This window comes from Pempheris klunzingeri, chromosome 12, assembly GCF_042242105.1.
Source record: "Pempheris klunzingeri isolate RE-2024b chromosome 12, fPemKlu1.hap1, whole genome shotgun sequence".
NCBI lineage: Eukaryota > Metazoa > Chordata > Actinopteri > Acropomatiformes > Pempheridae > Pempheris > Pempheris klunzingeri.
Window position 1 is genome coordinate 2,934,469 of NC_092023.1, and position 15,393 is coordinate 2,949,861.

General features: G+C 38.9%; 1 protein-coding gene across 1 annotated transcript in view; it reads left to right on the forward strand.

Annotated features, from left to right (window-relative positions):
- Positions 1–3,708: 3,708 nt before the first annotated feature.
- Positions 3,709–15,393, forward strand: part of eys (eyes shut homolog) — a 161,923-nt gene continuing 150,238 nt past the window's right edge. Inside the window, exon 1 of the mRNA XM_070841569.1 lies at positions 3,709–3,817. Coding sequence (XP_070697670.1) covers positions 3,709–3,817 — 109 coding nt within the window. The remainder of the gene's footprint in view (positions 3,818–15,393) is intronic.

Here is a 15,393-nt window from a genome sequence, read left to right on the forward strand (position 1 = left end):
GGGCTGCTGCTACGGCGCAGTGGTGCACATGGTTCCTCGGAGGTCCAGAGTAAACATGTCATTGTGTGTTAGAGGTACGATTGCTTCTGTATGTCGGCGTGATCAGTTAATCCACTTGCTGCCATCACTCACCAAATGTGCAGAAGACAGCAAAGCACTGAAACACTGGATTTTGTGCTCATGTTACTGTAAAAAACAGCCATTTGTTTATTCCCTCCTTCTCATTATTTATAAGCATACATTGCGGTAAATGAGGAGTTTATCTCGGCAAGATATTGGAAAAAAATCTCCCCTGAAAACCACCCTGAAAGCAGCATTTTGCCTCATTAGTACCAAGGATTTCCATTGATCATCTTCTCAAATCTGCTTGTCACAGTCTCAAATCGATTGTGTTTTGTTACACTTAACATGATACTAACTGCTGGGCACAGGGCACACTGTTTCAAACCTTCCCTCTTGAAGCCTAATTTGGCATAATTTGGTCTAATCTGTAATGCAGTGATTAGATAAGGCAGTTTTGATTACAATCAAGTATTCACCCAGGACATGGAATCAGCTGTGTTAAATTGCTGCTACAGAAATTGATAACATTTACTTAATTATATACAGTAGCGTTTTTGATCCATGTCCTCCAGGATCTATTTATCCAGTTCTCCAATGGCAATTAAATGACAGAAGAACTTGTTATCTTTTTGTTTGTGAGGTCCTATGTGAGATTAATTTGGGGTAATGAGACAAAGGGATGAGTAGGTAGGCAGTTGGAGAGACTGCAGGAGTCACGATGTCACAGGATGTGTTAAACGTTCGATGTGCAAAGTATCCGGCAAACATTAAAGGTGCATTACACAGCAGACTTTATCATGCAAACTAGGCTCTGAGAGTTCTGGGGAACAGGGTGCTGCATTTTAATTTTCTACTTCTTATTTTTCTGCACTTTCTGATTCTAAGTTTTTGTGCCCTCATTCTTATAGAAAATTTGCCAATAAAGCTTCATCTGGAATTATTTGCAATTCAGCAAATATCGACTCAAGGAACGTAAAAAAATATATATTAATACTTCTCTGTTTACATCTAGTATCTGGGAATAATATAATGAAGCAATACAAGGGAATATAGGTTAATTATGTATTTAAAATTCAGTTTTAGAATAAATAAATCAACCCAGTTTCCTCTAACAATATCCTGAATGGGTGCTGAATAGAAAGTGTGGCAGGTAGCACTTAACCAACCTCTTTGGATAAGCAGAGACTGGGAGTTGTCTGAGTGTAGGATGTGAGCCGATGCTGCCATGGATTATACCACAAGCTCATTTCCATGCACACTCCAGCCGCACAGCGAGGAAACCGAGCCAGACTGAGGCTTCACATTATAACACACGCTGCCTAAATGTTGCATGCAAATATGAAAATCAGCTGGGACGCCATCCAAACCTTTGCACCTGCCTCACTTCAAACTCCAACACATCACAGAGGTGACTATCGGATAACGGTCTCATTTGAGATTGTTTTTGTGCTCCGGCGCCTGTAAGATCTTTAAAACAACACATCAACCAGCACAGTGAACAATAAACAGCAAGACCATAATGCATAGATAAATAAATGAATGCATCTTTATTCACTGATGTGACAACATGCGTTCATCTTTCACTCATTCAGCATTTACAATCTGTACAACTGTTTTATCTGAATTAATCTAATTTATATGGATTGCAAAATCTGTTAAACTGCATAATTTGTCGGGGCCACATTAAACTAATGTAGATTTCATTGTTCGTACATGACAAACATCAGCCAGAAAATGTAATTTTCAAGATTGAAAATATTTTCTTTTCAGTATGAGCCTCAAACAAATAACATTTTTCATCTTTCTCTGTAATAAAACCACCCGCCGTAACAATTTTACAGCTATCTCAAACAATTAATAACTACTTACAGTTCATTCAGTATTTTTCTTATCAATCTTTTAGCTATTTGCTGAACACAAACAATTCACACACTGATGGACAGAGATATTTAACAGTATGGATAGTGTGGATAAGTGCCACACTGAAAATGATCATGTTGCTTTGTCGGTTGCTTCTTTACAAAGTTAAGCAGAAACTGTGTAAAAAGCACAAAAACCTGCACCTCTGATAAACAGAGAAGAACACAGACATGTTTCTAATGTCTAACGCTAATTAAGTGGCATTTAAATGATACGACTGTTGCAAACTGCCCTATAATAGTAAAGACAGCCAACTCATGAGAGACAATAGGTCCCATGATTGCAATATATTATTAGAATATGAGCCTATGAAAATATGAGATATTTTAACGGACCAGATGCATCCCATGGTGCAAACAGCGTTTCCCTCATCATGCTCCAATATTGCAGGATGCTAATGCGTCCCAGCACACTGCTAAACAAGTGCAACAACACTAGCATGAAGTGAAATATCTATAAAATACAAATAATCTAAGCATCACGTAGCTTTTATGCGAGTGCACAGTGTGTGTGGACTCAAATTATCTTTTTCTTGAATAGAAAAATACAGAAACCTTCAGTCTATATATAATAATAATATCACACAGTTTTACAGCTGAACCTGCAGAGAAAGAAAACAGGTGTCTTAATCCTTCGTAGATACTCGAGAATCATATATTGTTTATTTCTTTCTTTGCTCTGCGTTTGTCAACTCTGCTGTGATGAGATTTCTCCATCCAATGAATTCCACTAAAGTCTTAGTCAAGCCTCGTCAGATAGAGTGAAATATGAACAGTGCAAATGAATATTTAAAAACGTGTTATCATACTGAATGTTAAAAATTATTTAAATGGATATATAATTGTTGTTCACAGCTCCAGTGGAAAGACCCATTTAAGAGATTCAAGCTTTGTTTCCATAATCCATATTTTAACACATTATTCTCTAAGTGTTGATATTAAACCTTACTTTAGGAAAACAGCTTACCGCTCTCATAATATAGAAATACTGACAGAACTCGAACTCTGTTCTAATAAGAAATACTATTGTCCCAGCCTGAAGGACACATCATAATGTGGCTAATACTTAAGCTTTCATTCGATCCCTGCCATTACATGGCATCTGGTTTAATGGCTGGCAACAGGTAAAGAAAATATTGTTGGAAAAACAATTCCATCCAAACCTCAGTTCAGCTCAATGAAGCCGAATGATCCCTCTCAAGCTCGACTGGATAAAGTCAAACGTCTTGGTTGCGGACATCAATCCTGTTTATGGCTGTTAGGCTGGAGGATGTTTTCTTGCTCTGCTGTTCCACATAGCCCCTCACAGCGAATGCTTTGAAAAGGACAGCACCGGAGAAGTTATTCTCCAGCTTGGGGGCAACACAGCTGTCTTCTGCTGCCATGAGCTCATTTATGATTGATGTGCACAATCCGTCTAAGTTAATGTTACTCAGCGTATAGGATAGTTATATATTCAGCTAAATGGCAATAATATATTTAAAACTAGAAGACAAACTCGGGATGGAAGGTATTTATGCAGCAGAGCAGACAAAACTTTCATATGCTGAGAGTGAGAAATGTTTGCCATCATTAGAAGCAGAATTGTAATGCAGGACACTGATGTAACAGGGTTCCTCACACTGACTGACACAGATAATGACAATGTCCATTTGCTGCTTGGACAACCAAACAAAATGATGCATGATCCTGCTTGTAAGCTGTTTTGACATGGGTCAGCTGCAACATGGCTGCGTGCCCTGAACTGAACCGCTCTCCAGAGGTGCAGGTGGATTACTCCAGATGTGTACAGGCAGAGATCATCTTCGCACTTGGCCGAGGCACTATCTCACAGAGTAAGCCGAAGCAGCGGGCTCCATCAAACAGAATGAGCTAACGTCCTTTTTCATGATCTGCACCGAGAGAATAAAGCCTAAGGTTCTCCTTGTTGGAATCTGCATTAACAAGCTGCGGGAACGTGGGAGCAGTGTGGGCAGGAAGCTCATCATGTGCTATATGGCTTGTGAACGTCTTGTAAGAACCGTCTGTGCATTGAGATTGTGGATGTGCAGTTGTGATTGACCAGTAATTTTACATTTTGTAGTTGGATTTCATGGTTGAGCTCCGGGCTGTGTAAAGTGAAATACAAGCATGCAAGGGATATAGGCTCGTGAAAACTTTTTAACTGACCAAAATAAACTGCATTTCATTTGTGTACCGCCAGCATGGCTTGAAATTAACTTCTTGGCTCACTAGGCACTGTAGCTAGTGAATTTCAACTGGAACAATTTTTCTTGCTGAGCATTTTTACCTTAAATGACTTGACGTAGACACCTAAAGCCCAACGGTTGTGACACTTTCACCGCAAAAATCAAGTGAAAGGGCTTATTGCTGAGGTGAGAATATGGTTACAGCCACATAGATGTAAACACGTGTTTAAAGGCTCCATTTTGTCTGTCTATGTGCATGTATTTCCTTATAAATGTGTACACCTGAGGCGAGAGCGCACTCTGGCACTGAAATAGACATCTTAAGTATTTATAGTGCCATCAGAATTGTAGTTATTTATTTAGATCATCACCCTGTCTCTGTAGTCAAATCACATGATGGGAGCAGAGGAGTGTTCACATTTAATTAAGATTAAATAAACACAATACTGAACCAATCAACTGCAGTTTCTTGCATCCAGCTGTCAGTGTGTGGGAATAAGTCCTCAGACCAGATCCCACGACACTGTATCTACAGTAATAATAGCAAAATTAAACTTCATTCATGTAAAAATAAACGCTTTTCACAGCAATTATAAAGAATCTCTACTAGTACCAGTAACAGTAAACAATATTTAATCTAGAATTAGTGCAGATATATCTGTAAACATGTCCCTAAATGCAGCACTTATTAAGCTCTTTATTTTATTTTCTTAGCTTCACTGAGGACTTGAGAATTGTGTTGACATTTTTCAATCTCGCCTTCATCATATCTGCTTTCCGAACTGTTCACAAATGTCAGATATTCCTCTGTCTGCCTTGAATAACCTCAGCGAAGAAATGAACCTCCTTTTTTTTTTTTTTTTTTTTTTCCCTCCCCAGGGGCTCCATTTCCTGTCATGAGCCCGGTTACACAGAGTTCATTACAGCAAGACCTCTCAAACGTTGGCAAATATTGAAGTTCCAATATCCAATAACTCTTATCATACAAACAGTTCCTAATCTGGTGAGGAACAAAGTAGGGTGATCAAAAAATCGTGGTTTCAAATGACCCCAAACATTTATCTTATAAAGTACCCAAATCCAACTTGATATCTATCAGGCAATTACCACTTAACTTAATCTCTGCCCCGAGGTTGTGAGCCGTTTCATCAAAAGCTGATTGCCATGGTTACAACATTTGTATTTTCCTGGAGGCAGCACAAAACTACAGGTGATTTCTTTTTATTTTTATTTATTTATTTTTTTTACTGCGGTATGATATTAAGATTATATTAAACACAGAAAAAACAAGATAAAGGGGAAATAATATATACCAGAACAGGGTCAGTGAGACTGTTTAATGGGTGTCATGGTTCCAGCTGAAAAAAGGCCCAGCTGATGTGGATGATTGGTCTTATGACAATGATAGATGGTGTTTCATGGAGCCTTGCAGGGTCCTGCTGTGCTGCCAGTGACACTTGGGAGTCACACTAAATGCCTGTGCCCATGTCACAGACCTAGAATGAAAGCCCGGGGGGAATGTAGGCGAGATAATCCAGTGACACACATCCCATCAAAACTTTTACAGCACTGGGCACTAGAGAGTGACAGCAGCTTGTGAGGGACAGCGTGTTTAGAGCAGGTTTCCCTCTTAAATTAAGCACATTAAAGTGTTTTGCCGCTGCGTTTGTCTTGCCTCTGTAGGAGATATTGTCACGGAGTATTTTCTCATATTAACGGAGCTATTATGCGCTCATACTTCGTTAGGGTTGGCTTTCAGTTTATCTTTGTTGTGTTCAGCATGGTTTAATATCCAGGCGTACATGTGTAAATGAATTGGAATATAAATAAAAGGAAATAACAGGCACTATAAGTGCTCTGTGTGACTTCTCATTGCTGAATATTAATAATATTAATATACTGTATTCAGAGATTGTGCTTGTCTGTCATCAATAAATTCCTTGGTCTAAAAATCATCTCGACTAATAGCCATTCTAAGCTGATGATATACTACAATAAAAATCTTAATTGGTACTTATGATACAGGTTTGATCCATGATGAATTTTAAATCTAACTTTCTTATTCTCGTCTGAACCTGGGCCCAATTAAAGAAAAGGGTTTGCTGAAGGGGGATGTTCTAAACTCATTTAGATGTCAGAGAGACCTTCAGCAATGGCAGCAACAACAGCATGCTGAGTACCGTGAGCCTGCAGAAGAAAGATGGATCTCCCAAGGAGTGAAATTTTACAGTTATTGGGGTAGATATCGCTGCTCTCCATTTCAACCAGGGGCCAATCTTTGGGTGGCATTTCATTATAGCGACAGGAATTGTCACCGTAATGAATTCATCAATGCTGGTAAGATAAATGGCTCAACAAGAAATAGATAGGGCCATCTTCCTGATCTTGATGTAGGAAATTGTCTCTCAAATATATTGTCTTATTAGGAAAGGGGACAGCTATTTGGAGACTGCAACCATATGAACATCTTTTTCAATTTAGCATGTTTGAAATATTAATGGCAACATGATTTGACCTATTCTGGAAACACATGGCGTGCAATGACAGAGGTAGCACATTTAGATAGACAAGACCTTTGACCTTATTGAGGTTCCAGCGAAGCGCAAGATGAACACTCTTGGTTTTTCATATTAATAGTCAACAATTCATATTCTTACCCATAAAATGATCAGCTTTTCCAGCATCTGTGAATTATTATAGTGATGCATTTTTAGGTTGTTGAGGTACGGTGGCCCTGAGAGCTCAACGCACTGCAGCTTAAGAAAGCACACACAAACAACGCTACACTAATGGAGGTGATACCTGTATGATTATTAACTAGGCTCAAAGATTTTTTTATTCTTTCCACACGTCCTCAGTAGAGCAGAGGCTGAAGTCAGTGGGTGACAAAACTGCAACCACTACAAGACAGACACAGACAACTTTGATGAAAATGTTTACGTATGGAATTAAAATGATGCACCAACATGGCCATGGGTGCTATGGTGAGGAATCGCCATCTTCATCTGCTGAAGCAACATTACCAACGCCAAGTTCAAATTGAGCTGTTCATCAAATGCAGCAAGCACTTGGCTGACAGCCTAGGAGTCATTTAATTTGATTGTTTTTCCTCCGGAGGCAAACACAGCGTATGGCCTATCACATTTTGGAAAAGAAAAGAACAGTTTTACGCTGACTTCACCAATTAACGTGAACTTTCATATTGACTAGGTATAATATTTGTCTTTCAAATGTAGTTGAGTAATAAAAAAGTACTCAAAAAAAACCTACCTAAGTACCGTACTCAGGTAAATCTTCTTTGTTAGTGTCCACCCCTAAAACTGAAGGCAAAAAAACTGGAAACAGGGAGAAATAGTTTGACCAAAGATAACAAAACCCACCTAGCAGCACCTCTAAAGCTCTCTGATTAACAAGTTAGGTCTTGTTAGTTAAATCCACACACAAACCAGAATGTAAAAATGACACGCTGTGGTTTATATGCAGGGTTATGAGCCAACATCTTTGTGCTAAGTAAAGTTAACAACTTCATAGTTTCATTTCTACACACAAAAGAGAGGCATCGATCTTCTCATCTAATCACCAAAGCAGATTTCCACAAAAGTCAAACTATTCCTTTAAAAAGGCATAGAAATGAAGCTCACAAGTGATATTTATCAAAGGGCAACCATTGGAGCACATTGGTTAGAGCAATGTAGGGGAAATTAAGAGATTTTCAGATGTCTGGGTATATGTATGTATAACAAAAACTGTTCCATCCATACTATTGTGTAGCAGGTTTAATAAACTAGACTCTACGTGCCGAAAAGTTATGCACTGTATAATACATTCAAGACGGCTCACTGTATTCACTGTATACGGCGCATCGTGCATATACAAACTCCATTGTAATCTACACACAGTTTGCCATAGTCACATTTTAGTTTTCAAGTTCACAGGAGTGAGGGGGGTTTACTGTGGCAGGAAAGGGATGCTCAAAACCGAAATCTATTTTTGTGTCTGTGTGGAGGGGGGGTTGACTTGCATTCAAGTAGAACTATATGAAAGTGAAGGACAGAGTTATGAATTATGTAGGAGTGAAAAAATCCTGCTGACAACAAAAAAACAGACTCCTCAACCACGGCTGTACTGCAGCAGCGGTGCTGCACGGGCTCCACAAACTCCTCAGGAGCAGAAGTAAGCAGACAAAACTCATTTATAAATGAACATTATAGTGTTCTTATTCACATGTTATAAATGTTAAATACTATTAATGCAGAGCGTCTAATACAACATTCAAAACTTCCCCCTCATCCTAACTGCATCTTGAAAGCAGAGGCGGGTTTAATATCAGTTATCGTGATCCTCGCAGTGTCTTTCTGATACTGTGAAAACATGTGATTGATTATGATCAGTTTGCATGTGCTGCTGCGTGTTGCAGGTTCTCCGACAAAGGCATGACAAGTCATATTTAGGAGCTGAGCTTGTTTGTTGTCAGCTGCATACGGAGCTAAAGCAGGTCTCCAGGATGCTGCAGTCATCTCAGTAATTACACTGTCATTTCCCGTCCATGTAGCGCTCTGCTTAACCTCTGCAGCGTACCGCGTGTCTAATCTATTTCAGGAGAATGACTCGTAAGCAGCAAAGTGTGTACATTTACGGTAAATGCATAGAGTTATTGTGATCTCGTGCACGCCATGCTCATTTCCAGTAAAAGCCTGGATACGCAGCTTTGAATCATTTATTTTCACGCCGTCACATTATTGTTGAGGGATAAAGATATTTCCTTTGTATGGTTAATTGCTCTCCCTGTGGTACACTGAGTGCAGCCAATTATATTGTCTTGTGAGATGCATTTATATTTGCAAAAGGTCACGTTGTTTCAATGTTTGCGCACATTTCTCAACCAGCTACAGTCCTCAAAATAATCACTCACTAGGTGAAGCTTTATCGTTCATGGACAAAGAGTTAAGACACATTTACTTAAAGCCATTCTTTTATGATGAAGTCTGTTAACAGCACCAACATATTTTACACACTCGATCATAATTAGGTAACAGTGAACAAACAGACTTAACCTACCTGCTCATCTTAGAATAAACCAGTGTGATCGTAGTGGGGCAGGGCAACAAGCTAACAGCGTACAGCTTGATTTTATGGCTCAAAACCTTTATTAGTGAGCTTATGAAATAAGATCACCTTGTCTTACCCTTTGGTCGCTCTGCTCCCTGCAAACAGACCACATCATTAATATGCATTTGTGCAAAGCAGGCAATATTTTTAATGTTGTGACATTAGACTGTGTTGTGTCACTGTGACCAACTAGTCAGGCAGCAGGGGTTGAATATGCTATTGGTCTGAGTTCTTAATGCTGTGTCTCAGCCACGTTTTGGATTTTTAAATAAGATATTCCTTTTTCTAAATTAATAGAGTCTTAGAGCAAACTTAGACAAGGTGGTGCTATGAACTAAATACTGACATCAGCATCCAAACACACTCACAATAACAATGCCATCATGGCGAGGACGGTATGATATATATATATATATATATATATATATATATATATATATATATATATATGATATACTGATGGGAATGTCATTAGTAGTGCAGGTATATATTCTAATAAAGAATAATACATGTTTGACCTGATAATGGCGCTGCATGAAAAGCTGGTGGTTCACTAAAGTTATTGCAGTTCATCCTGGGGGGGGGGACTTAAATAACTGGATCAAATTTAACGACAATATGTACAATTGTTATTGAGACATTTCACTCACACTGTGTGCAAAACATCTCATGTCCAGCTGCTGAGTCTAGAAAAACAGTTAGGAAGATATTTGGTCTTTCTGCTACGGTGGATTGTTTCATTTATTTTGATCCAAACGTTGTAACACTGTAAACGCTGTGTGATTTCATATTGGCACTGTAGGAAGTGTCAAGGGATCAGCTGAGTCAATGGGCTTGATCCAAATTTCATGGCAATCTATCAAATAGTTGTTGGGATATTTCAGTCTTATCCAAAGTGGTGGACACGCCGACCAAATCTGCCATCCTCAGAGCCAGTGTGGCTAAAAATACTGAGTATTTTATATGCATATTTTTGTTTGTTTGGCCACAGACTGCATGGAAAGACACTACAAGTGCTTCACAACAGTAGTCAGTCCTGTGCAAAAAGCTGCACCACATCAGAAATCTGTCAAAGATCCTGCAGTCTTTGTTTTTTTTCTGCAGCAGCAACCTGAAATCCAGAGACAGACTGTATTTCCACTTCAGTGCACAGAACCTGGACTGAGCAACAGTATAGGTAAGGTGAGGTTAAGCTCTTAATTGCTCATGCTCACACATCATTCAGTTAACACCACATTAAGCATTTCTGTAATAACATTTCATCCCCTTTTAAATCAGAAACTCAGTTCAGTCAAATATGATTCATGTTTAGTTCACTTCAATCCAGCTCAGTACAATGCACGTTATACTGTATGATTTCATTTTATCTGGGTAGTTGTTTTAAAGCAGAGTGCTTCACAGCAAGTGAGCTACCATCACACAAGAATATAGGGTATAAGTGTAAGTGCATGTATTCAGCTGCTACGTGTAGGCAGGCAAAGCTGTTTCTATATTACACGCATGGGTTTTCTTTGTTGTTGTCCTTTTAGTTTAGTTTAGTAACTGGAGGGCCTGAGGCAGGAAGCAGGCTCAATGTCTGTCTGTTGTCCACTCGGTATGGCAAGGAGAGAAACCCAATGGGAGCAGTTCAAACTGGCAGCATGGGGCAGGAGATATTTTCTGCCGAACACATACTCTTAGAGCAGAGTGAGTGGGAGTAGGCTGTCTGTGTGTTTCATAAGATGGTGGCTGGGTCTGAGCGCTCATTCTGTCATGAGTGCGGAGGGTTAAAAAGCTTTCAAAACACACCCTTATGGTTGAATCACTGAGATCTGAGAGCAGTGACGCTGCCATTAGAACTGAGTCCATGTCCTTTTTGCAGTAAGTGCACTACATTTAGCTAAATAAGCAACAGTTAAAGCCAGCAGCCTTTCTGTGCCACTCACGTCGACCCTTAAAAGGTTAAATAGGCAGAGGTTTGATTGGATGAAGAGGTTAGGTAATAGGTTGAAAATACTATCTATTATCTGCTTTGCAAACAGCTCAAATCACGCTGACCCCACAGTTTCCTGATGATAACATTTGAACTTGCCTCACGAAAGAGGCTAGAATCCAGGGCCAGGCCTTAACAGCGATAGTATGTCTGTACCATTACAGCCGCTTCTGTTATTGCCAGGAAAAAATGCATAGACATAGACGCTCAATCAATTACTTCCACAAGTACTGTATATTTCATCCAGTTCATCTGACAGTTTTCCACCACCCCACTCCACCTGCCTGAGTCCCACTAAGACAGAATGGGTATAACTTTAAACTGAGAAGTGTGAGCCGTGTATCACCAGCTCATGTCACGGCGTTGGCATCGCTGCTGCACCCATGCCGGGCGAAGCCAGCTTCCCGTCTGTCTGAAAGTCTCCTGTTGGAGCCATGCCAGCGCCCTGCCTCATGGTCTTGTTCTCCTAAAATTCCTCACGTTCCATTTATATGATACAAAGCAATCGCCGATCGATCTGCAGCTTATTTAAGAGCATTTGTCTTGCGACGGGGATTATTTGTGCGAGGGTGTGCTGGCATCACAGCAGCATTCACGGCCTTGTGTTTTAAAGAAGATTTTTCCAATCAAAGGGTTGATTAAAAGTCACCAGGATACTTAATTAACAGTATTTAATATCAGGCTTAGGTGTTAGCACTGATGGTGGTACCATTAGCTTTCCTGATCATTCATTTGGACTTTGATTGTTCAAATGTTCCATTTGTTTTACCTGAGTTCATGTTTTTTTTAAAACACACATAGCAGCAGATAACCTGTGAAAAAAATAATGCAGCCTCAGGGTATTTATTCCTCTTAGTTTCTTTGCTGTCTATGTGTGATTTGTTTTGACACCTTGTTTTGGTGTGAGGGTGCATTATTATTATTCAGCCTCTCAGTTATGAGGTTGTTAGGAAACTCTACCTGTAGTTTGGGGATTGTTCCACGATAACGTTACAGCTCACGATCACTTACTGCAAAACACCAGGGATTAAAAAACTCATTCATTAGAAGAAGTGTGATGCAAGTCTGAAACAGACACTAACACTGACAGTATGTTTATATTACATCATTTGTCCTCATCCAATAAGGGAGTTTTGGCTTGATTCCAATAAAAGATAATCCAATACATTTTATCTTATTTTATTTTGAATGACATACTAATTCTAATCCCTGCCTCTTAAAATATAGAAGTCCAAAAACAAAATAATGTTTAATTTCAGCACTGTATAAATTGCTTGTGTTCCTTAAGACAATGTTTCACCAAGAGACTCTAAATAACAGCTATGATGCAGCATACATATGGTAAATATTGGGAGAAAAAACCTGTTATGGATGGAGCGCACATTCTATGGAAAACATAAACACATGCAGAACAGAGCCAGATTCAGAGACTAACCTTCAGCACAGGCACAAGGAGAAAAGAACCTGAAAAACACTCTGCTTTTTCTGTACAAATAATAAATACCTGCTGTATTTGCATGCCAGGCACACCTTCCCGATGTTAACAATGCCAGGTCTTCACACATCAAAGCAAAAAGTCCTTAGAAAACAGTACATGAGGATGGAGGTGTCTGTGGGCCTTGTCGGTGAGGCATGTCAGGTTGCTTGCTAAGTATAGCAAGCAAAGAGAAAGAAATGATTATGCAATGAGCAGGGTAAATCTCTTCCTCCGAGCACAGATGCAGAGAATGTTGCTGTCTGTGCAAATAAAGTCTGATGGGTAAATGGGTCAAAATGATGGCATTTCAAAACATTACAGAATTATCATTCTTTTTCTATCCCCACATCTCAGCAATGATTACCGTGTAAGGTAGAAGACTGGCAGTGGGATTCTTGGCTCTTGATTAACTGTATTTATTCTCAGGGGCACAAAAAAACCCAACATTTTATTGATATTTTTTATTGATAGCATTACAGAAAGTATGCAGCACATGGAAATGATGACATGCTTCAAGTCATTCACTTTTCAGAGGCAAGGTTGACTCATGCCTTTGATGATTTATGTCTTCAGGGAGAAATACATTACAGGCCAAGAGGAAAAACGTACACATGTATTTTTTTTTTTTTTAAGCTTACCTTCGATGGCTCATTGGAAAGTACCGACAGAAATAGTCAAAGCACGGTGATGTAGAAAAGACCGCCAGCATCCCCTGTGCTGCATAAAATTAAATCAAATTACAGAGGACGCTCCATAAGGGAGAGTGGGGTTGGTTGACTCACAGTGTTTATTAACGCCAAACTAGGGGGCGCCGTTTCATCATGTAAATGTCAAACATGTCGTCATGCTCCTTTAATTTCTATCTGCTTTTTTGTCTAAGACGTGCAGAACTCTGAAAGTTTTTGTACTGGAAGCTTGTCGGTGATTAGGCACTTCATAATTATTATTAATTAGCCAATTTTTCAACAATAATCAAAATCAACAATTATTAAAAAGAGAAAGGTAAAAGCTTCAGTTTTAGTCAAACTGAGTTACAAATGTTTGAACTCCAGTGACAACTATAAGGACAACTAACCCCATGATGTTGTTTCATAATGGTTAATACCTTCCTAATTTAAATAAGTTATAAAAGCTCCCCTCTAATGAAGGAATGACTGTTGTAAGATGTGTTGATGATGAGCAATTTGGAAGAGAGTAAACAGCGTGACAACAAACCCTGGTCTCCCCTACTGATTATTCAAACAATATCAGTTCAGTGTAATAACCTCTGAGCTATTAGATTCTGATTTTTATACAAAATTTGGCTATATATTCATGTTTAAGCAAACAGTTTACTGCACAGACACTTCATCTGAACAACATATCATATGAAACGCCAGGGGAAATATAACAAATAACCCGCAGCACACAGCATAGAAACAGGATATTACATTTTAGGAACCAGTCTGCTGACTAAGGGAACCTCCAAGGCCGGCAGCCTCTCATGCTTCACAAAGGCACAAGTGAACCAAGTCAAGTCCAAGCACCTGGTTGAATAACCAAAGACTGGAAACTGGCTGCAGCAAGGACAACGCAATGTACCTCAGAATCAAAGCCTCGTCGGAGATATGATATTGTTTACAGGATGATATTAAGTAAGCTACGGCTATACTCCTATTCATTTGCCTTCTGAAATATAACACGTAGATACTAACGTGTTTACTTGTGTTGTGACCTTGTCGCCCACTGTTGTACGTGAAAAAATAACAAATGCAAAACTTTTTACGTTTCCCTTTCAGACAAACTGGGCTTTTTACATTCATATTACATAAAGCATTCTAAAGCATTGTTATAGTATCAGATCAGATGAGGAATTGTTCATGCTTTATATGTTAACGTGGACCATTCATGAATTATCATGTATTTCCTTTGTTTTTCCAAGAAATCATTCACAGCCAAAAGAACAGAATAAGTACAGCATCCATTAAAATTGATTGTGCTGAAACATTTTTTAGATCAGTGATCTCTAAGAACTCGGTACAAAGCTACTGGCAGCAGCCTGTCTAATGTTAAAACATACCAGCACCTCTAAAGCTCACTGATTCACACAATACATCTTGTTTGTTTAATCTGTACCAAAACTGCAGCATCAAAGAAGGTTTACCAGGTCTTTTATATATACCAGGCCGGTATAATGCCGACCGTTACCTCACAGGCAAGAAGTATCAAGGTATCAAGGCCATTTATTGTCATTTTACAACACAGTGTTGCACAATAAAATACAACCTGTAGTCCCTTAATACACACACACACAGAACATAAATACATTTAGAATAAAATATAAAATGAATCAAAACAATATTTGCTGTTAATCATATACATACACACATATACTGTATACATATATATAGACATACACCAAAGAAATAATTCTGTAGTACGACTTCTCTTGTACATTTCTGAATTATGTCAGGGGTAAAATATAACAGCCGTGGTTTTGATCTTCTCATCTAACTCTCAATAAGATAGTAAATAAGCACATTTCCCAAAATGACAGCGTTTACCTTTGATAAAAACACAACAGCATCGTCTGCGTGCTCAGTAATGGATTGGCTATTAAAGGGCCACCACATTGTATTGTCTTCGACATCAGGTGCCACAAAAAGAATGAAAATCACATCAGTT